Source organism: Bos javanicus, chromosome 5 (assembly GCF_032452875.1).
Source record: "Bos javanicus breed banteng chromosome 5, ARS-OSU_banteng_1.0, whole genome shotgun sequence".
NCBI lineage: Eukaryota > Metazoa > Chordata > Mammalia > Artiodactyla > Bovidae > Bos > Bos javanicus.
The window spans coordinates 85,310,789-85,331,009 of NC_083872.1; the positions used below are offsets into that span (position 1 = coordinate 85,310,789).

The window sequence follows — 20,221 nt, forward strand, 5'->3', positions numbered from 1 at the left end:
CAAATATAGTGAAATAATTATAAAAGTAGTATATACTGGCGTGGCTTATATCAAATGTCTAAAACTCAGGGATAATTAAGTATAAATATATATTCACATATATACACAAATACATTTGGATTTTGGGGACAGAGGTATGCCAGTATGGAAAAACTGGTAGCAAATTAAGTTCTCAGGAAAAGTCATGTGTTAGTACATAAGTGTATGTAGGATTCTTTGCCATTGATTTCATTGCCTTTGGTGAAAATCAGTGTTCCTATAATGTTACCAAAATATCCTTGAAGACACTTAAGAATCCTAAAAATCCTAAAAAACCTGATATATATATGTCTAAATAGAAATGTTAAGTATTCTTATTCTTTCTCAATATTTCCACTAGTAATACATCCTTTCTGTTTTCTGTATACCTCAAACCATCATATATATTCACGTTTTAATACTTGTTATGTGTTTCAGGGTGTTGACGATGCCTTCTATACATTAGTTCGAGAAATTCGAAAACATAAAGAAAAGATGAGCAAAGATGGTAAAAAGAAGAAAAAGAAGTCAAAGACAAAGTGTATAATTATGTAAATACAATTTGTACTTTTTTCTTAAGGCATACTTAAGTAAAAGTGGTAATTTTTGTATATTACACTAAATTATTAGCATTTGTTTTAGCATTATCTAATTTTCTTTCTGCTCCATCCATACTGTTAGCTTTTATCTTGAATGCTTATTTTAAAATGACAGTGGAAACTTTTTTCCTCTAAGTGCCAGTATTCCCTGCGTTTTGGTTTTTGAACTAGCAATGCCTGTGAAAAAGAAACTGAACACCCAAGATTTTTGTCTTGGGGTTTTTGGTGCATGCAGTTGATTACTTCCTATTTTTCTTATCAATTGTGAACTTTAGTGTGAAACAAATTAATGAGGCTTTCAAATCATCCCTATTGTATTGTTTTATCTAGTCACACACATGGATTAATTACTAATTATAACTTCAGTTGAGATTTCATGATTGGTTTTACTGAAACATCGAGGGAACATGAATTTATGGGCTTCCTATAGTTTCATCTTGTAGGTATCATTGTCCTATAGTTTCAGTTACCCTTAATGAATGTCAGGTTACACTGTTCACAAAGGTTTTCTTCTTTCCACTGCTATTTGTCAAATGGTCACGTTCCCTAAAATACTATATTTTTTCTATAAAAAAGGAAAAAAATGGAAAAAAATACAAGGCAATGGAAAATATTAAAAGGCCACTTACTTTCCACATTAGGTAAATTCCTATAATGCTCTGAATAGCTTTTTATGTTAAGGCAGACCCAGTAGGTAATGAGGATTAGAACAAGCATTTTGGGACTATATTTACATGCTTTAAATTTTTGTAATAACAAAAAAATTTTAACATGTATAAAGAATTCTCATAGGAATTAAATACAGTCTCCCTGTGTCAGATTGCTCTTTCTTAGCATAAATCTTTTTCTTGAACTTCAATCTTTAAAAGTAGTTTTAATTCTACTGATAGTGATGTAAAAGATTATTTGGGCCAGTTAGCTTGGTAGGTGTTACAGAGACCAGGGTGGCATAGCCGGGCCTTGTGTGAACCTTTAAGCTACATGGAGAGTTTCACAGTGTGGACTGCATCCCTGTGGTCTTCCATTGTTGCCATGCCTTGGTTGGTCAAAAACAAGGACTTGCAGAGAGATTGAATAGCTCAGCAAGGTACATTCTCATTATGTCGTAGTCCTACTCAGGAACATCACTTTTTTAAAATAAAAAACCCCAAAAAACGGAACTTAAAAAAAAAAACAACATTATTTTAAATGAGATTTTCGGTGGGGTGGAAAGATTTTAATTTTTTTTAAACGATGAAATGAAAAAATGTCAAAATCTTGAGTATTGGCTAGTTCTCTTTAACACTGGCTAAAGTAACATTTTTGTAAACACTTCAGTACAGTCTGGTCCATTATTAAGAATATCTAATGCTTATACAATAAAGTAATGCTAACAAAATGATTCTTTGAATGCATTTAAAATGTTAACTTATTTTAAAATATTTGAACTGAGATAGTGTGTTGAGGTGAAAGTATCACTGGACAAGGAGGAAGTTGACTTAGATTCTAAGTTATGTGTCTTTGATTTTGGACAAATCACTTACTAGCCATTTCTTCATTTTTAAAGAAGTCATCTCAAAGGCTGTATCTAGCTTTATAACTATGTGATTTACATTCAGTTTACATAAGGATATACCTATTTGTCAGTCTCAGCACCATCTGTAACTTTTTACCTGTGTTATCATCTTCAGTGCCAGTCTTAGGCAAAATTGTGCAAGAGGTGAAGTTTATTTTTAAATATCGTTCTCTGCTTCCAGGACTTTTCCCATATTAGTGTTGTCTTGCCTGCCTACCTTACACTTCTCTATGTCCCATGACTTGATGTTTTTTCTTATAATATTTCTCATTTCTCTGAACTCAAGATTTATTGCTGCTTTGGATATCTCCATGATGGCCTCCCATCAAATCATACCAAAATGTCCTATATTGTAAAATTCCTCAGGCTTAACGTAATCTGACAGATACTATAATGGGATTTGACGTAATAGCTAATTTTCAGATTGTGGCTGTAGCAATTTAATTTTGATCCTCTGAACATCATCTCTTTGCTGCCTGGTTCATCAGTTACAAAGCAGGAGTTTTCATACCTGCTATGAATAGTTAGAACCCTATCCCATGGAAGGAGAATTTAATAAAAGTAGTGCTGAGAGAATTCCTTATGTAATTTACTAGGACTAGCCCTGCTAATAGTGATACATTCCATTGTTTTAAAAACTAAAATCTTACCATGAAAGACATTTTCAAATTTAACTCATGTCTTACTCTTTAGCAGAAGTCATTTTTTCAGCAAATATTTCAGTGCCAGGCACTGCCCAAGGCACTGGGGATATTAAGAGTACCCAAACATGGGACATAAGGCCTGTCCTTAAGTAGTGTTTATATTCTAGAGGGTCTATATATCAGTGAGGCATCTGACACATGACCCAGATACAACATAATGCATGTTGTAATTCTGCAAAAAAATGATTTGGTCTCTAAGTTTAGTTTCTTCCAGTTCTAAAATACTTGTTTTGCTCTTATTCCAAAGTAGCTGTTTAGTCAAGCTCTTTTTTAATTAAATCAGTTTACTTCAATGTTTTAAAGGAGTAAATTTGATTATTTTTTTAATTTGGCATAATTATGTGATTCTATTGAGACAATTATAGTACAAATTAAGTTGTATGTCAGATAATGTTAAAATCCCCCTGCGTGTAGTATGGTCTCTTTGTATAAGTAATTATAATAGATGTTCAAAATTAAATATTGAATTCTAAAAGTTATTTCTTCTGGGTAAAAATAAACAGATGCCTGAGCTAATTCACAGAAAAGGAAACTTCTCTGTAAAAATCAATATGGTTTCTGAGATGCTATATTAAACTACAGGCTTCTGGAACATTAGGTAGGGAGTTAAGACTTGCTTTAGTACCTCCTTTTATTTCTAAACAAGAGAAAGAAATGGCCATACTTCAGGACTTGCAGTGTATAACTGAGGTGATTTTTAGGACTCTTGAATTTTTGATGTAGCTGGGCAACTTTTTTATGGCAGTGGTAATTATCCTTTATTATGTGAATTTTGAATGGTTTAATAAAATGTTTGTTTTTGTAGAGATTTTAAAAGGGGAGAGATAATCCTAGAAATAACATAAATGTTATCTAATTACAGCCTTAAAGATAAAAATCCTTGTTGAAGTTAAAAAAATTGCTAAATTACATAGTTTTAGACATTAACGTTTGTGGAAGAATGTAGCAGAAGTATGTAGTAAAATTTGAGTGAGTATCTCCACTTAGGAATTCTAGGCTCTATTTTAACTGAGTCACACTGCATAGGAATTAGAACCTAACTTTTATAGGTTATCAAAATCTTGGCCACCATTGCACAATTTTGTCCTAAAATATATGGAAACTTTGTGAGGCATGTTAAGTTGCAGTTTGCACAAGTTCATCTCATCTGTATTCCAGTGATTTGTTTTTTCCTAACCATTTTTCCTACACATATACACATTTAGGTTTCTTTGTAGGCAGTAAAAACTACCTGCCCCTTCCATCTGTCAAAAAGTAATAATTTATTGATTATTTTGTATTAATGATTTTTAACAACCCATTAGTAACTTTAAAGCTGAATTTATATTTAATAACTTTATTGTTGATATTGGGTAGCATGAAATCTGCATTGAGAAATTGAACAGCATATAACTGGTAGCTGTAAATTCCTTCAGAAAATGAAATTTCTTTCTTTCTAGAAATATATTCACATCAGTTCCTAAAGATGAGTCATAACTAGTAATACTTGTTTTAATAGTTTTAAGTGCCTGTTTGGGATGATAATAGGCAATTTTAGATGAATTTATGAAAAAAAAGTTATTACCTGCAGAAATGTCAATTATAGACGGTCCCCTTCCCTATAGAGCTAAATGGGTTATGTAATGTTTTATTCAAAAGTTTCCAATTCCACTGTCTTGTGTTTTCATGTTGAAAATACTTTTGCAGTTTTCCTTTGAGTGCCAATTTCTTACTAGTACTATTTCTTAATGTAACATGTTTACCTGGAATGTATTTTAACTATTTTTGTATAGTGTAAACTGAAACATGCACATTTTGTACATTGTGCTTTCTTTTTGTGGGACATATGCAGTGTGATCCAGTTGTTTTCCATCGTTTGGTTGCGCTGACCTAGGAATGTTGGTCATATCAAACATTAAATTTAAAAATGACCACTCTTTTAATTAAAATTAACTTTTAAATGTTTATAGGAGTATGTGCTGTGAAGTGATCTGAAATTTGTAATATTTTTGTCATGAACTGTACTGCTCCTAATTATTGTAATGTAATAAAAATAGTTATGGTGACTATCATAGTGTGTACTTTTTTTTTTTTTGGCTGTGCTGCACGACTTGTGGGATCTTGGTTCCCTGACCCTGACCTGGGTCCACAGCAGTGAAAGTGCCAACTCCTAACCACTGGATTGCCAGGGAAATTTGAAACATTATCCCCACAAATGATACAGGATAGTTTATAAGCAACAGACGCTAAATTATATTAGCATATATTAGTAAATTAGTAAATCTTTTCTTTAGCTTATAAAGCTAGATGTTTTTTATTTGTAAAAGGTGCTGTGAACATTGTGTAAAAGTTTAAGTGTTTGCTTTAAACCACGTTAGGTTTAGGTCCTATGACATATTAACACATTTAGAAGTGGATGCAAACCAAATCTGCCTTTATGACAAAAGAATAGAATAACATAAATCATTACTTTTTATTGAAGAAGGTATTGATATACAACAGGTGATTTGTTTTAAGGCTCAAAGGCATCCAATTGCAAAATTAATACTGGAAATAATTAAATAGGCATATTATGTAATGCCAGTCACTGGTAGGCTGTTTCAAGTTCTTAACTCTATACATATTATTTCTACTAACTGCACTTAAATCATTACCAGATGCTACTTCTTTTGCAGTGAACACTGGATATGTGCTGTTAACATTTCAAATGGGGTCAAAAATGAGCTCTTTCAAAAGTTAAGGGAAATAAACTTGCAAGAAATTATTCTGCTTAAGTGTTAAATGGCATTCTCTTTTCAGTAAAATGCAGAAATGAGCTAAGAATAATTGGCAAATTTTTCACTAAAACTTAAGTACATTATATTTTCATTTGAAATTGGGTGCTCATCAATTTTTAATAAGTAGTTGGCAATATTATATAGCTAAATTACTATAAAATTGACATTTAACATTAGTTAATTGTTATATAAAAATTGAGCATAAAGCTTGCTGATAAAGCAATAGAAGTTGAAACCTGTTTTAGTTCAGTAAGGCAGCTCAGGTATTTTTAACACAATGTATATCCTTGACACTTTAAATGTTATTTTTGTCATAGCTGGTACATAAACAGCTGGCACTGATCTTCAGTCAAATGATAGTAATACTGATCATTTAGTTTTGTTGGTATCTGAGTAATAGCGTTGTTTCATAGCTCTGTATTTCCTAAGGAAGTATAATGCTTCTAGTTCTTTCATTACAAATTTGCCCCTTTCAATAAGTTCTTTGATCTTCTCTGGGTCCTTCACATCTTTGTTTTTAAGGAAAACATTCTTCAGACGCCTTTTGAAATAGTCTGCTCCTTTTGGATAGTCTCGTCCAAGATACAGCAGCTTAAAAAAGAAAGATTATATATTTCTAAACAATCTATGTCATATAACATTTACAAAACTGGCAACGTACGTACTTACATTCTTATAAAGATTCAATACTTCTCCTCTTAAAGAATTGGCCATTTTCACTTATCATGGAAAATATCCACTTTTATATGTAATATACCTAAAGAAAAAGAAAAATCTTTACAAATAACTGCATTGTAGTCTTGAAAAAGATTTTACCCACTGGTAAACTAGTACTCTTTTTTTTTTTTTGCCATTCAATAAAAGTTGATTGTGCACTTTTATGTTCCAGGCAGTGAGATGCAGCTGTAAACGTGTCAGGTAAGATAGCTGCTATCACAGAATCAGCATCTCCTGAGGGACATAAAAGATCATTATGAGTTGTGGTAAGCTCTATGAAGGAAACAGAACAATTAGAGAAAGCAGATCATCAGAGATAAGCAGGTGGGCCTCTTACAGAGTGGCATGAATTAGAAATAGACTTGGAATCCCAGTTGCACAGTGTTGTACAGGTTGCTTAATCTTTCCGAGCCTCTTTTCTTGTCAGAGGGAGAACTGTGTGCCCTGCTCTCGAGGCAAGGCTCGAACTGTTCGCAGGACACTGGGACAAATCAAGGGTGCCCTACAAAGAAAGGCTAAAGAGTAGGACAAACAGGTGTGAGAGTCAAGCAGGTTCACAGCTAATGGCAAATGGGCAGGAAGATCAGTGATGAAGAGACCAAGTGAACAACCCAGAAAGGGGGTACATGAGGAGCAGGCAATATCCAGTGGGATAGATAAGCTTAATCTTCATGTGTACTTTGTGCTGCTAGTGAGAGGCAGCTCCTTAAAGGCACCATCACAGCCTAAACATAGAAAATAATTCCCAATACTTGTGACGGTTGTGGGGGTTAACTCCTAAAATTCGTACATTATAAACATTTAGTTTGTGATAGGCCCCAAATGAATGTCAATGCCATATATAACCTTAAAATTTCATAATGCCCATTTGCCCATTAATCTAAAATAACATACCTTTTTATATCCCTCATTAACAAATTTTTATTTTAAAATAATTTCATTCAATCTTTCAGAAAAGCTGCAACTCAGATTTAATAACTTTTTTCCCTGAACTATTTGAGGATAAGTTGCTAACATGATACCAAATCAACCTGAATACTTTGTAGTGCCATCCAAAAGAAATACAGTGCAAGCCATCCATGTAATTTTACTTTTGATAGTCCTTATTAAAAAAACAGCTGAAATTATTTTAATAATGTATCATTTTTATCCAAAATATTTTAAGAAGTGTTATGCCAGACATGTTGCTAAGTACCAGTGGCTTAGTTGCTACCATACTGGACAACAGTTTGAGGTACTTTCTGTGAACAAGGATGTTTTCTTACAGCACAAAACAACCATCAGAATCAGGAAATTAACAAGCACTGCTATATTACTACCATTGAATCCACAGCCCTGTGTTTTGCCCTTTGTAGCAAAAGAATCCAATCTACACTGATTACACATTGCATTTAATTTCCATGTCTCTAGCCTTCAATCTGAAAAAATTCCTTAATTTCCTTGATTTTCATAAACTTGACATCTGTGAGGATCACAGGCCATTCATTTTGTAGAAATATGTCTTGTTTTGATGTTAACTTATGGCTAGGTTCAGCTTACGTAGTTTCGGCAGAAACATTAGACATGCTTTATTTCATTGCCCTCTATTATGTGGACACAATTCCAGTCTGTTCCATTATGGCTAAAGTTAGTTTTGATCACTTGGTTAAGGTGGTGTTTGTCAGAACTCTCCACAGTTACTTTTTTTCCTTTGAAGTTAGCATTTTGTGGGAGGTACCGTGAGACATAAGTATATGTCATCCAGAAAAACCTTTCATCTTGCAAAAACATTAAAAGTAACAGAGCTTATGGTGGCGGGGCGGGGGGGGGTGCAGTTTGAGGCATACCACTCAAATCCTCTGCCGTTGGAAACAGAGCACCAATTAAAAAAAACAAATTGGTACCTGGAGAGCTGATCTGAGCCACTCAGATTGCTCTCAGTATTGCTGGAGGATACCACAGAGATAAGATGAAGTTTATGAATAGGAGTAGAGGGCTGGAGACCAGGAAGGGATCACAGGAGACAGGAGGAAATCCCTGGGGATGATGGTTTTACCATCATGATTGTGGTGAGGTTTCATAGGTGTAGGCATGAGTCAAATTTATCAAATTGTACTTACACTTAATAAGTGTAGCATTTGTATGTCAATTACATGTTAGTAAACCTGTTTAAAAGTAGTGTAGACATGCTGGCAGAATGCCAAGAGTAGGGCTGGGAGATCCTGAAATGCAGGTGAAAGTAGACATCTAAACCACGAGGCTGGTCAGTAGGGGATTCAACCTGTAACCAGGTCAACAGTTATATACCTCTGGGGTATACAACTAAGCAACTAAGTAGTGTTTTTTTTTTTTTTTTTAACAAACATACTTGAAAGGCTGCTGCTGCCAGTATAGCAACTAAGTGAAGACCTTTTCTTGCTGAAGTTTATAGATCTGCTTCTGTGGCTTTTCTTTCTTAGGGAAAAAAAATAAATAGCCAACACTGTTTACATGTTAATAATTGTCTGCATCCCCTATTTACTAGTGATTTATGAGTTCACAGTGACAAGTATACAATGATCAGAACATCTGAGTTTTTTAACTTTCTTGTTTTCCTCCAAAGTGCTATTTTTCTGCTTTTGTCTGTTATCACTTGAGCTTTCCTGCATAAATGGTAGTCCTTTTCCAAAAAAAAAAAAACACCACAAAAAACAAACCCTTTAGAAATCTGCTTAGAAGTTGCAGCTTAGAGACTTTGGGCCTTCACTGAGAGTGATCTAATTGGGCCCTTTATTGGGGAACCTCTGATGTTGTTATCTTAGTCTGTTCCTCCTGGGCTGGTCAGATTCCACAGATAAGAGTCTTCCAATCTTCTGAGGATTTACTAAATTAAGAAGTGGAAAACTGAGGGCCTTGCATTCAGCATCATGTATACTCAAATACACCTAACCTGCTCCCAGTGTGATTCTCATGTCCTTTGTATGCCTGAGGACACCCCCACACCATAGATGATTCTGTCCAGAAATAAACCTCTAGTCTTCTGAGAGTGAGGCATGCACTTAGAGGTATTTCTCAAAGAGCTTTCACTTCATCCTCTCTGATTTACTTCATTCTTCATTTCCAAATCCAATGGCCCTGTTCCAGGGCCTTTTTGAGAATTATGCAGTATAAATTGGGCTTTTCAAGTGTGCTAGATGACAGTCATCTGTCTTGCAGCTTCCAAAGTTTGTCATCTCCTCCTCTATTAGTCTAATTTTTTTTAATTTAATTTTATTTTTAAACTTTACAATATTGTATTGGTTTTGCCACATATCGAAATGAATCCGCCACAGGTATACATGTGTTCCCCATCCTGAACCCTCCTCCCTCCCCATACCATCCCTCTGGGTCGTCCCAAATGGTTTACTGAAGATTTAGTGTTTTCAGGAGTGAAATTAGATGGGTCTATTTAACCGGGTACAGCAACAGCTAATTCCATTTTAAAAACTTTTTTTCTGAGAGCCATTTTTTGTGTTTTAATCTTACTGAAAATGACACTTAAGGAAGAACCTTGTGCCCTTAAAATAATTGTAAATCTACATTAGATGTAATTTCAAATCAAAAATTACAGCCTGTTTAATTCCTGGCAAAGAGCATAGCTCTATTTAATTCACAATTTGTAAAAGCTTTTAGAATGTGGGTTAAATTGTCTTTAGCTGTTTTTTTTTTTTTTAACAAATTATGCATAAAAAAGGACCTGCCCAGCAAAAAAGTAGCTGCTGTGACCAAGATAAATTTGTCCCATTCCTTGATATATTAACTTTTATGAGCTGAGGAAATGTTTTATTACTGCATACTGACCTTTAGGCATTTAAGTTTACTTTAGCCTTTAGGAGAAACAGGTTTCCTTGGGTGAACTGGTGAAAAATTTAAATGCAGCAGGGACTTGGGGCTGCTCCTTAACTCTGCATAAAGTCATGGAAATTACTGTTTTTATAAAGAGCCAAATGAGAGTTAGGGACTGTGAGAAGTTCCTTATCATTCTAAGAAACCTGGATGGGGGTGGGCATACAATCCACATTGATAGCTCTTTCCCAATGACTTGTGGGCCAAGACTTAACCAACTCCAGTATTGGGTTAAGTGAGAAGGCAATGGTAACCAACTCCAGTATTCTCGTCTGGGAAATCCGAGGGACAAAGGAGCATGGGCGGGGCTACAGTCCATGGGGTTTCGAAAGAGTAAGACATGACTTTGTGACTAAACAACAACATCATCGTGCCTAAAGCTATTACTGATCACTCTTCCCCATGAAGTTCAGATTTGACTCAAACAGATGGAGCACATTTCCCCAAAGTAGTTAAGCCTAAAAAGCTTCACACTAAAATTTATCCCAACACACTTGGCTGCACCAAAGGATATGTAATCCGAGAGTCAGGTGGCAAGAGATTTTGCCCCCAAAGCTGGTATTCTGCTTGGTTGAGGCCTACCTAGAAGCCAGATTATAAAAGTGAGTTGAAAGAAGATGGTCATGTATGTTCAGAGGGGCTAGGAACTGCACCTGTCTGGAGGTAAAAGTGAACAGAGGAAATGGGCCTTCTTATTCTTGCAGGCTGTAAGACTAGTAGAGGAGAACTATATAAGCCCACTGGTATAATCTCATAGCAGAGCAGTCGCCTAGAACACAGTCTAGCATGTTCTAACACATCCATAGCAAATCCTCCTCCCTGGGGGGAATTTGGTGGAAAGAGAACTTGAGCAAGTCTCTCCCCTGAAATCCTATGATATCAAAATTATTTATGATTACCATCCACACTTCCTTACTCCCATCAGAGCTGACTGAAGTTCTGTAATCGTAAACATTAGTAGTTTGACTGAAAAACAAAAGCTTAGTTCCATACCAGCTTCGGAACTCTATATCAAGTCGACATTAAGAGGTTTTTAATCTTGCTACCAGGGATGTGAAGGTGAAATGTCATAGCTATGACCAATCTGGATTTCTGTGGGGAGAATAACACTTTAACCTACAAAGACTAGCTCAGTCAGAAATACTTATTTAATAATACCTTTGGTCAACGAAATTGCAAGAGACAGCGCATTATAAAATTACAATCAGATGAGAAATGGTGGCAAGAATTTTAAAGCATTTCACGTCTTGTCAGGCTAAAATGGGGTTTAAGCCTAAACGGGGTTTAGATCTAAATTCATACGGAATTCAGATACGCTTTGGAAGGTTAATTTCTCAGTCTCTTAATTTCTTCTAGTTTTCCTGTTGGTCTAAGCTGCCAGAGTTTCTTCATGTTGGTAGACCGACATTCGAAGGGTTGTGCTACCGGTTAGTACACTGTGACCTTGACTCTGGGCACAGAATTTAGCGCGTCTTGCTGGGTCTCTGAGACCTCCACCAGTAAGGAATACGTTACCAGGAACTGCTTCAAATTATTTCCAGTTCTTGTTTAGAGCTCCTCTTGAAAAAACAAAACAAAACAAACACCAAAAAACAGCATATACCTTGATAGCTCAGGTAATAAACAACCAGGTGCAGGGAGAAGAATCTGAAGGTCATTTAAAAATAAACAACCCTCTGGGAGCCAATTTATTTACCTCTTTTTCTAAACTGCCAATCGAGCCCGGCCCCCCGCTGGTCTAAGCGGTGACGGCCCAGGAAGCCGACCCGGTGTCAGCTACTTGACCCAGTCGCGTAGCCGGCGGCCCCCTTCCTTCTCGAAATCCGCAAAGAAAGATTCGCCCCAGCAAATCTAGGGAAACAGGGAGAGGGGCTGTCAACGTCGGAAGACGCACACAAGCCCTTTTTCTACACCTGTTGGTCCTCGCCCAGAGCATACCGCCTCCAGACTGAAGCGTCCGGAAAACAAAATAAGACTCCCCAGCGCGGCACTCACGCACTTTCCGGCACGCCGCAGCCGTAAACGCAACCCTCAGCTCCAACGCTGGAGGCTGTCGACCGAGGCGGGCGGCAGGCTGTAGTGGGGCGGAGCAACCTGTCAGGCAAGTGGGTAGGGCGCCGTCCGGAAGAACCCCAGCGCGACTGCGCGAACCAAACGCGAGGCTCTCCGCAGCGGCCCTGGGGCGCCAGTGGGCGGGGCTTGTCGTCCTGACAACGCGGGAGCGTTTGTCCACACAACCCAGAGATCACACTTGGCCGACTACCGAGGTCGTGTATGCATCAGCATGGTGAGCAGGGAACGTAGGGGAGCAGGGTCAAGGGGCGATCATTGATGCTCCTGCGCCGTGTTAAATGATATGGCAAGAGCCTGTCATATTTTATTAGAGGAGAGCGAGTCGGTTTAGGAAAGACCCCATATCCTTAGGGGGGATGGACCTCTCCTGAAGTATGGCCTTCCATTCGGGGTCAGATGGACCAGAGAGAGAGTCCAGACCGGTTTCTGCAAATGGGGAATGGCCAGTTTGTGGTGTTTTAATCAGATCAGCTGATGTTTTAATCTCCAGCTGCTGCTAAATTCAAATATTCGTCTCAATTTAGTTACTCTTAGTCGTGATAGACATTCCTGTGAAATTGCTTTTTTTTTTTTTTAATTGCAGCTTGGTGGAAATGCATAGGTTTTTTTTTTTGTTTGTTTTTTGGCCACCTCAGCAATTAATTGAAAGCTGCTGCAGTTTACTCTGCTTTGAAAAGTTGTTTTGTGTGGTCTTTTGTGGAAACTTGAATTGTTTTGTGATTCAGAGTATGCAGCCTGCCTGGTGTTTAAGTATGATAAAGCTTCTTGTTTTGTTTTTCTGCACTCTTCAGCTGTCATGTCTTCTCCAGGAACACAGACCAACATGTAGCTATAACATGTTCTCGTTTCCCATTTTCTTAAACGTGATTTCCATCTTCTCCAGTGATTAAAACTAGATGAAAGTGGAAAGTGTAATTAGTTAATTATTTAATTCATTAATTAAGGGAAAATATGGAGCATACTCTTTGTGCTTGGCACTAAACTGAAACGAAGTACACAAAGGTGATAATTACAATCTCTCCCTTGTATGGAAGACAGACTTAGCAAATTAATTACAATACAGTTTTATAACTGTAATCATTGAAGTGACTACGATGGAGTAACACAAAGATGGGAATGTTAAAATTAGGGCGGGAGAGGAAAGGGGGATGGGAAGAGCAGAGCAATGCTTTTCAAGCTGTGTTTTAAAGTATGATGAATTTACCGGAAGTAATGAGAAGAAACAGAGTGTGGAGAGCGTTTATGTCAGGAAGAACAGAAAGTAAATGGATTTTAAACTGACTTAAAGCTGCTGATAACTTAAGGGAATAGGCACCTATTTATTATTTTCCAACCAGTACACAAGTCTCTTTTTTTAGATCCCTTTGGCAGTCTTTCTCAAAATGTGGCTTCTGGAAAATTGGAATAAGCCCGGAATGGACTTGCCAGGCGGCTCTAGTGGTAAAGAACTTGCCTGCCAATGCAGGAGACATAAGAACCACAGGTTCCATTCCTGGGTGGGGAAGAGCCCCTGGAGGAGGGCATGGCAACCCACTCCAGAATTCCTGCCTGGAGAATCCCATGGACAGAGAGGTCTGGCAGGTTATAGCCTATGGGGTTACAAGAGGTGGACACTACTGAAGCGACTTAGTACGCATGCAAGCCTTGAATACCAGTTCAAGTGCAGATTTCAGGAACAGACTGGACTCCAGATCTAAGTATTAGTTTCCTAGGACTGCCAAGTAACAACATACCACAAACTAACTGGCTTCACCAATAGAAATTTATTGTTTCATAGTTTCAGAATCTAGAAGTCTTAGATTAAGGTGTTGTCAAGGCTATTCTCACCCTGCAGGTGCTAGCTTCTGCTTCTTTTTGTCTTGTGGCAGCATTATCCCATTCTTTGGTGTTCTCTGAGTGTGTGTGTGTCTGTGTCCACATTTCCCCCTTTTTACAAGGTTTCCAGTCTTATTGAATCAGAGGTCCGCCCTATTCCAGTATGACCTCATCTTAACTATATCAACAAGGACCCTCTTTCCAAACAAGGAAACACTTGGAGACACTGGGAGATAGGACTTATGTATGAATTTTGAGGGGACACAATTCAACTCATATCATGAACTGAATTACTTATGGGGAGAGAGAAGTGAGTATGTACACTTTTAGGCCAGGAATATGCATTGTTATAACAGGCATCCCAGGTGATGCTTATGCTCTCTGAGAACTACTCTACTACTGGATGCTCTTATGATTTGCAGGAAGAATGAGTATATGTGGCTTCCCTGATAGCTCAGTTGGTAAAGAATCTGCCTGCAATGCAGGAGACCCTGGTTCGATTCCTGGGTTGAGAAAATCCACTGGAGAAGGAATAGGCTACCCACTCCAGTATTCTTGGGCTTCCCTTGCAGCTCAGCTGGTAAAGAGTCTGCCTGCAATGCAGGAGACCTGGGTTTGATCCCTGGGTTGGGAAGATCCCCTGGAGAAGGGAAAGGTTACCCTCTCCAGTATCCTGGTCTGGAGCATTCTATGGACTGTATAGTCCATGAGGTTGCAAAGAGTCGGACATGACTGAGTGATTTTCACTTTCACTTGATTATATGTACTTATCCCAAACTTGCCTCACATTAAAAGCATTAATGAGAGATGACAGTTTGCCCACCTTTAAAATTTAGCTGCTTTGAAACAGGGCCATTGCTGTTTACATATTCTGCTGTATAGAATTTATTTCAAGGTGGACATATGTTAACTATTAACGATAGCAAGTATGGTAAAAATAAAACACCTTTGTAAAAGTTGTGCGAGTCGAGTCACCATTCTTATGTCATCTCTAGTATCTCAGAGAACTTTGTGTGTAAATCATTAATAAATACCTGTTGAATGAATTAATGAGATATATGCACTTTATAAGAACATATAATCTACTGCTTGATGTCAGTTTTAACATTTATGTTTTATATAGTGATAACCTTATGGCTTGAACCATAACTTCTCTTGTACTAGTCTTCAAATGTGGAAAGTATATCATCTTACAGTCACATGATCCCCTACAAATTCCTTACCAGAAATCTAGTGAACTCAAGGGCCAAATCAGGAAATTACAAGTAGTATTACTAAAAAATACTTGTAAATATTTATTGAAATGCTGTACTTTCTAAGATCTAAAAAAGCATACCTCTGCTTTAGGACACGTTGCTGAATAGAATCACTTTGCCATAGCTTTGCCTGTTTTAAATTACTGATTCTTTTCCTATAAAATCAGCAATCTAACTTGATAGAATGACTATTTCTCTGTGATGTGAAATCATTCCCACACATTTAGGCTTGACGTTAATACCAATACTTAGTTAATGATTTCTTGTTCTTTAGAACCCTTTAAATCAGTGCCTTCTTGACTGGTATTCTGTTTCATAATCAGATATTTCATTAAACACGGATCATTGATTGTCATAAGAAAGTGTAAAATTTACTTACAAAAGATGCTTCAGTGGGTGAACTATCATAGTGTTTTATAGACTTGTAGTTCTGTCTGAATTCTTTCCTAAAAAAACCTTTTGAGATAATTTTAGATTTAAAGAGAATCTGCAGAGGGTACAGAAAGTTCCCTTGTCTTTTTTACCTAGCTTCTCTTAATTTTAACATGTTAGGCAATCATGATATTTTTGTTTAAAATGTATGAATTATTTTTTAAATTTATCAATTCTTTTGTTTTTCCAACTTTTAGGCTCCCAAAGCAAAAAAGGTAGGTAGAAATTATTTCTCAAAATAGTTTTAAAGAGCTGACATTGTACAAATTGAAGTTTTAAAACATTTTCTGGTAGTTGTATTATAGTTTATAGAGTTTACTAAGCTTAGTTTTTAGACATTAATGCTATCTAAATCATTGAATAATCCTTTACAATAACAGGAAATATTTCAAATTTGATGTAGAAAAATGGTTCTAATTTCACAAAGACTTTTTTAAGATAGGCTTTAATTTTTACTTGTGTCTAGATTGAAAGTATTTTATTATTTGTGCTCTATAAAATTTTGGATTAAGAAGCTTTTTCTTCATTTCAGATAGACCCATAAAAATTTAGGTCCAAAACCTTCTGTGACTTAAAAGTGAACCCTAAGATAATATGTTTCTAAATGGGTTGCATGGTAACATGTACTGAATTTTTCTGTGCTTTGTTAAAATTTCCATTCCTTAAAGGATGTCTCAAGTAACTTTTTCTCTCTTCACTGAGTAGATTTATACTTTAAAGCAGCGATTATAGTCTCTTACTGGCAAACATATACATAGTTCATTTAACCTAAAAGTTCTTTTTTTAATCAGTTGCCAAAGGATTATCATGCAAAAAATGTGTCTATTCTTAAAAAATTGGCAACCTGATAACACTGTCCCCATAAGGGAACAGTTGGCTAGACAAGTGACAGCTACCCCTTTTTGGAAATGCTTCCCCTTTTGTTGTAGTCCAGACTATGACCAAATCTCTTTCATTATTTACCTCTCTGGTCCCAACGGGATTTCGATTTGGAATGCCAGATTTAAGTCATATCTGAAGAGTCACCACTCTGTTAATTTCCTATCATTTTTTCTTGTGAAATCAATTGTACTATGTTCTAATAGCACATGAATTAGAACATACCTCAATTATAATACCTGTCATTTTATTGTAATAATTTTTCATTGTGAGCTGCTTAAGGTCAAGAACATGTTTTATTTATTTTTGGATCCATAGTGTTTAGTCTGGCACATAGTAGAAATTCACTGAATATTTGTTGAATAAATATATAATACTCCATTTGCCCTACCATTACTTTAAAACACTTGGGCCTATGATTATTTAAGAAGAAATGCTTCTATAAATGTGTCTTTGGTATTTATACAGTTAAACATTTTTTCAAAAAATACTGTTGAGTGCCGTCAGTGTTTGCTTTTCTCAGTCACTTGAACCCACTACCCACCTGATACTGTGTTAGGGACTGTGGATATAACTGAGCGACATTTATAAAGCACAGTCTTATGGGGAGTATTCTGGAGGACTACAGTCATTTATATATGGGTCTACAGTAGTTTATTAGTTTGTGTGGACATTTCATTTTTGGCTTTACATAGTGAAATCTTAGAGGCATTGTTTTAAATATGAAAAGTTTTCACTTAATGATGTCATATTTTTATTAATTCTAGGATACTCGTCTTTTTACATTTCACATTTTAACATGACTGAAATTGAGATATATCTTACGGTTGCTAATAGCTTCCAATCATTGTAGTCCTGAATTGACATCTTTTTCCTCCAGAGATGTTTGCTTCTGTCAGTCACATGGGCTTACTACCAACCCAGTACTACTTTAAATTCTCTTCTTGAGGGTTTTTGGACCACACTAATGATATAAGTCAGACTCATGAACTGGCTTGTGGTTTAAATTTTGAGGGATTTTTTTTTTCTTTATTTCTATTCATTTTCAGGATTGATAGATGCAAGTTTCCTTGCTATGTCTTTCTGTATTGTGGGTTCATTTGTGTTTACCTAGCATCCAGCTGTATACAGTCATCTTCTTTTACATTTCTATCTTGGGAATGTAATCTGTTTCCTTTTTTGGTATAACAATTTATACCAGTTTATAATAATTTATAATTTATAATAATTTAAAGGTACATCTTACATTCGATGGCATTATAGATTCTATGGAATAAATATATCTTGGGGACCTTTTTTTGTTTCAACACATTGAGATTGCATCACTTCTTTTCACAGCTGTATCACATTTCATGGAAGTAAGTCTATGATTTTTATATTGTTCCTATTTTTTGCTACCACATACAAGATAGAAATGAAGACTCTTGTATATAAGACCTTGCAAACATATGAAAAAATAGTTGCTTCATTGATTTTGCAGTGTTCTAGGTAGTTAAGAGTACAGCAACAAGACAAGGGTCCCTATCCTCTTGAAACTTACATTCTTTTTTTCCAAGCTTTATTAAGATATAATTGACATATAACATCATGTAAATTTCAAAGTATACAATGTAATGATTTGACATAAGTATGTAAATATTATGAAATGATTACCAATATAAGATTGCTTAATACATCCATCACCTCACATAATTACCACTTTGTATGAGTGTACATGTGTTGAGAACACACACATACATACACACATATCACACATCACATTTTCTTTATCCCTTCATCTGTAGATTGACAGCACTGAGGTTGTTTTCAGTCTTGACTTGTGAATGACATCTCACTGCACATGAAGCTGCAGATATCCCTGAAGAGAGCGATTTAATTTCATGATGCTTGCATTCTGTCTGGGGAGGGGAGGTGAAGAAAAAAGTATAATTTTAGGTTGCTTGGAATGTACAGAAAACCAGAGAAAGGAGTCAGTGAGAAATGTAGGGTAGGGTGTAATGGTGATGCTATTTCGTATAGGGTGAGTGAAGAACTAAAGTTTGAGAAGAGACCTGGTTGAAATGACATTCTAGGCAGAAGAAACGGTTATTGCAAAGACCCATAGTTGGGACTGACCTTGGTGGTTAGAATCTAAGTGAGCAAAATAGAAAATGAAAGATAAAGCATGAAGTGCGGGGTGGTGAGGGTAGAGGGCTGGGCAGAAGGATTGGGGGAGAGAAGTAGGAGCCAATTCATAGTCATGTAGGCTATGGTGAAATGCCTGGATTTTATTCTGAGCATGGGAGAGTTGTACACAGAAGAGTGACATGATCTGATTTACATCTTTAAATGGTCACTGGAAACTTCACTGTAGGGAAGCAAGAGTAGAAGTAGGAGTGCCAGTTAGGAGGCCGCTGCATCAGTGTCGGTCTGAAGTCTTTACACCAAGGTGAACTCTTTCCTGGAAAAAAAAAAAAATCTACTGTCTTTAAGTCCTGTCCTTTTGCCATTGCATCTCTCCTTCTGCTTTATAAAACAAAGGCGTGTGTCTCATCCATTCTAAGTCTTACATGCTTCATTGCCCTAGATCCTTGACTATGAAACTATAGGACAGTTCAAAATACTGATACTGGCAAAGCATTGTTTAATCAAGGCACCAAAGACTTCTTGTTTTTATCTGTCTTACAAGTAAGTGGTGAAATGTGGCCTTTGAAATATTGAGATATTCTGAATGTCCTATATATTGTAGTGTGGAGTGGTGGAGCTGGTATTAATTTTTCTTTAGTGGCATTGCTTGTAATTTTATTGTCAAATGATGATGCAGAAAAATCCTCTCACAGTGTAATTTATTGATAAAATATCCAAGCTTGAAAAGTAATAACATTAATTTTTTTAATGAAGAAAGATGAAAACTATCAGTAAAAATGTAAATTAGCTTAATATTTTTACATAGACCTTAAAGTTTCCTTTGAAACTTCATATAATTTAAATTAGTGTTATTCATTGCAAAAACTAGGAAATTGTATAAGACTATCATAAAGGTTATAACTCCTGGTGCACTGTTAAAAGACCCATCACTGCTTTTACATCAATATGTTTTCTTCAGAAACCACTGTACTTCATGAACTAGCAGAAGACATTGATTGGATTATAAGGAAAAACTCCCTTAAATATTAATGAATGTACAGGTTAACTCCAAATACTTTAATTTGAATTGATTTTACTTGAATACATTGAGACTGATACCCAAGTACCTCTAGGCATGGAAGTATAAAGAATGAGCTAAAAGGGGACCCTATCGCTCATTTCTCTATGTATATCCTATTTTTGAGGCCTTGGTTGCCTAAAATTTGAGTCCTAGCTTCTATTGAACATTCAGTGTTGACCCTAAAATATAAATGGTGTTAGGTTCAAGACATTAAATAATTGCATCTTTTAAAACAAAGTGTAAGGAAATGTAATTGTCTCATACCTGACTTATAATAAAAAAAAAGAGCTTATCATGATGATGCATATTAACATTTATTTGTAGAGAAACATGAAGTCAAACTGTCTCTGATATAAAGTAAGTATGATATGGCTAGTTGGTTTAACT

At 36.1% G+C, this 20,221-nt stretch overlaps 3 protein-coding genes across 13 annotated transcripts in view; 2 read left to right on the plus strand and 1 right to left on the minus strand.

Annotated features, from left to right (window-relative positions):
- The window catches only part of KRAS (KRAS proto-oncogene, GTPase), a 42,523-nt gene extending 37,596 nt beyond the window's left edge, over nucleotides 1–4,927 (plus strand). For both annotated transcript variants that reach the window (XM_061417607.1, XM_061417610.1), the window contains one exon: nucleotides 457–4,927. In XM_061417607.1, coding sequence (XP_061273591.1) covers nucleotides 457–573 — 117 coding nt within the window. In that variant the 3' untranslated portion in view covers nucleotides 574–4,927. The remainder of the gene's footprint in view (nucleotides 1–456) is intronic.
- A 409-nt stretch (nucleotides 4,928–5,336) lies between these two features.
- ETFRF1 (electron transfer flavoprotein regulatory factor 1) lies at nucleotides 5,337–12,282 on the minus strand. 3 transcript variants are annotated; one of them, XM_061417613.1, is made up of 3 exons: nucleotides 12,192–12,282; nucleotides 6,302–6,389; nucleotides 5,337–6,223 (listed from the first exon to the last, which is right to left on the minus strand). In XM_061417613.1, the coding sequence occupies exons 2-3, from the start codon at nucleotides 6,344–6,346 to the stop codon at nucleotides 6,002–6,004; spliced, it is 267 nt and encodes an 88-aa protein (XP_061273597.1). In that variant the 5' UTR covers nucleotides 6,347–6,389; nucleotides 12,192–12,282; the 3' UTR covers nucleotides 5,337–6,001. The 3 variants fall into 3 exon arrangements, with proteins under 3 accessions (XP_061273597.1, XP_061273595.1, XP_061273596.1); XM_061417611.1 differs by having other exon boundaries at nucleotides 11,889–12,243; XM_061417612.1 differs by lacking the exon at nucleotides 12,192–12,282 and adding an exon at nucleotides 8,697–8,716.
- Nucleotides 12,283–12,364: 82 nt separating this feature from the next.
- The window catches only part of DNAI7 (dynein axonemal intermediate chain 7), an 88,028-nt gene continuing 80,171 nt past the window's right edge, over nucleotides 12,365–20,221 (plus strand). For 3 of the 8 annotated variants that reach the window (XM_061417597.1, XM_061417604.1, XM_061417603.1), the window contains exons 1-2: nucleotides 12,397–12,479; nucleotides 15,966–15,983. In XM_061417597.1, coding sequence (XP_061273581.1) covers nucleotides 12,477–12,479; nucleotides 15,966–15,983 — 21 coding nt within the window. In that variant the 5' untranslated portion in view covers nucleotides 12,397–12,476. Of the gene's footprint in view, nucleotides 12,480–15,965; nucleotides 15,984–20,158; nucleotides 20,192–20,221 lie in introns of all 8 variants that reach the window. The other 5 variants (XM_061417602.1, XM_061417601.1, XM_061417599.1 and 2 more) reach the window with 4 other exon arrangements.

What these genes read in the sequence shown, in the direction of transcription:
- ETFRF1 (XM_061417613.1), bottom strand. Translation starts at nt 6,346, where the DNA reads ATGGCCAATTCTTTAAGAGGAGAAGTATTGAATCTTTATAAGAAT. An exon ending in TATTGAATCTTTATAAGAAT is followed by an intron (nt 6,224 to 6,301) that starts GTAAGTACGTAC and finishes TTCTTTTTTAAG; the next exon opens with CTGCTGTATCTTGGACGAGA.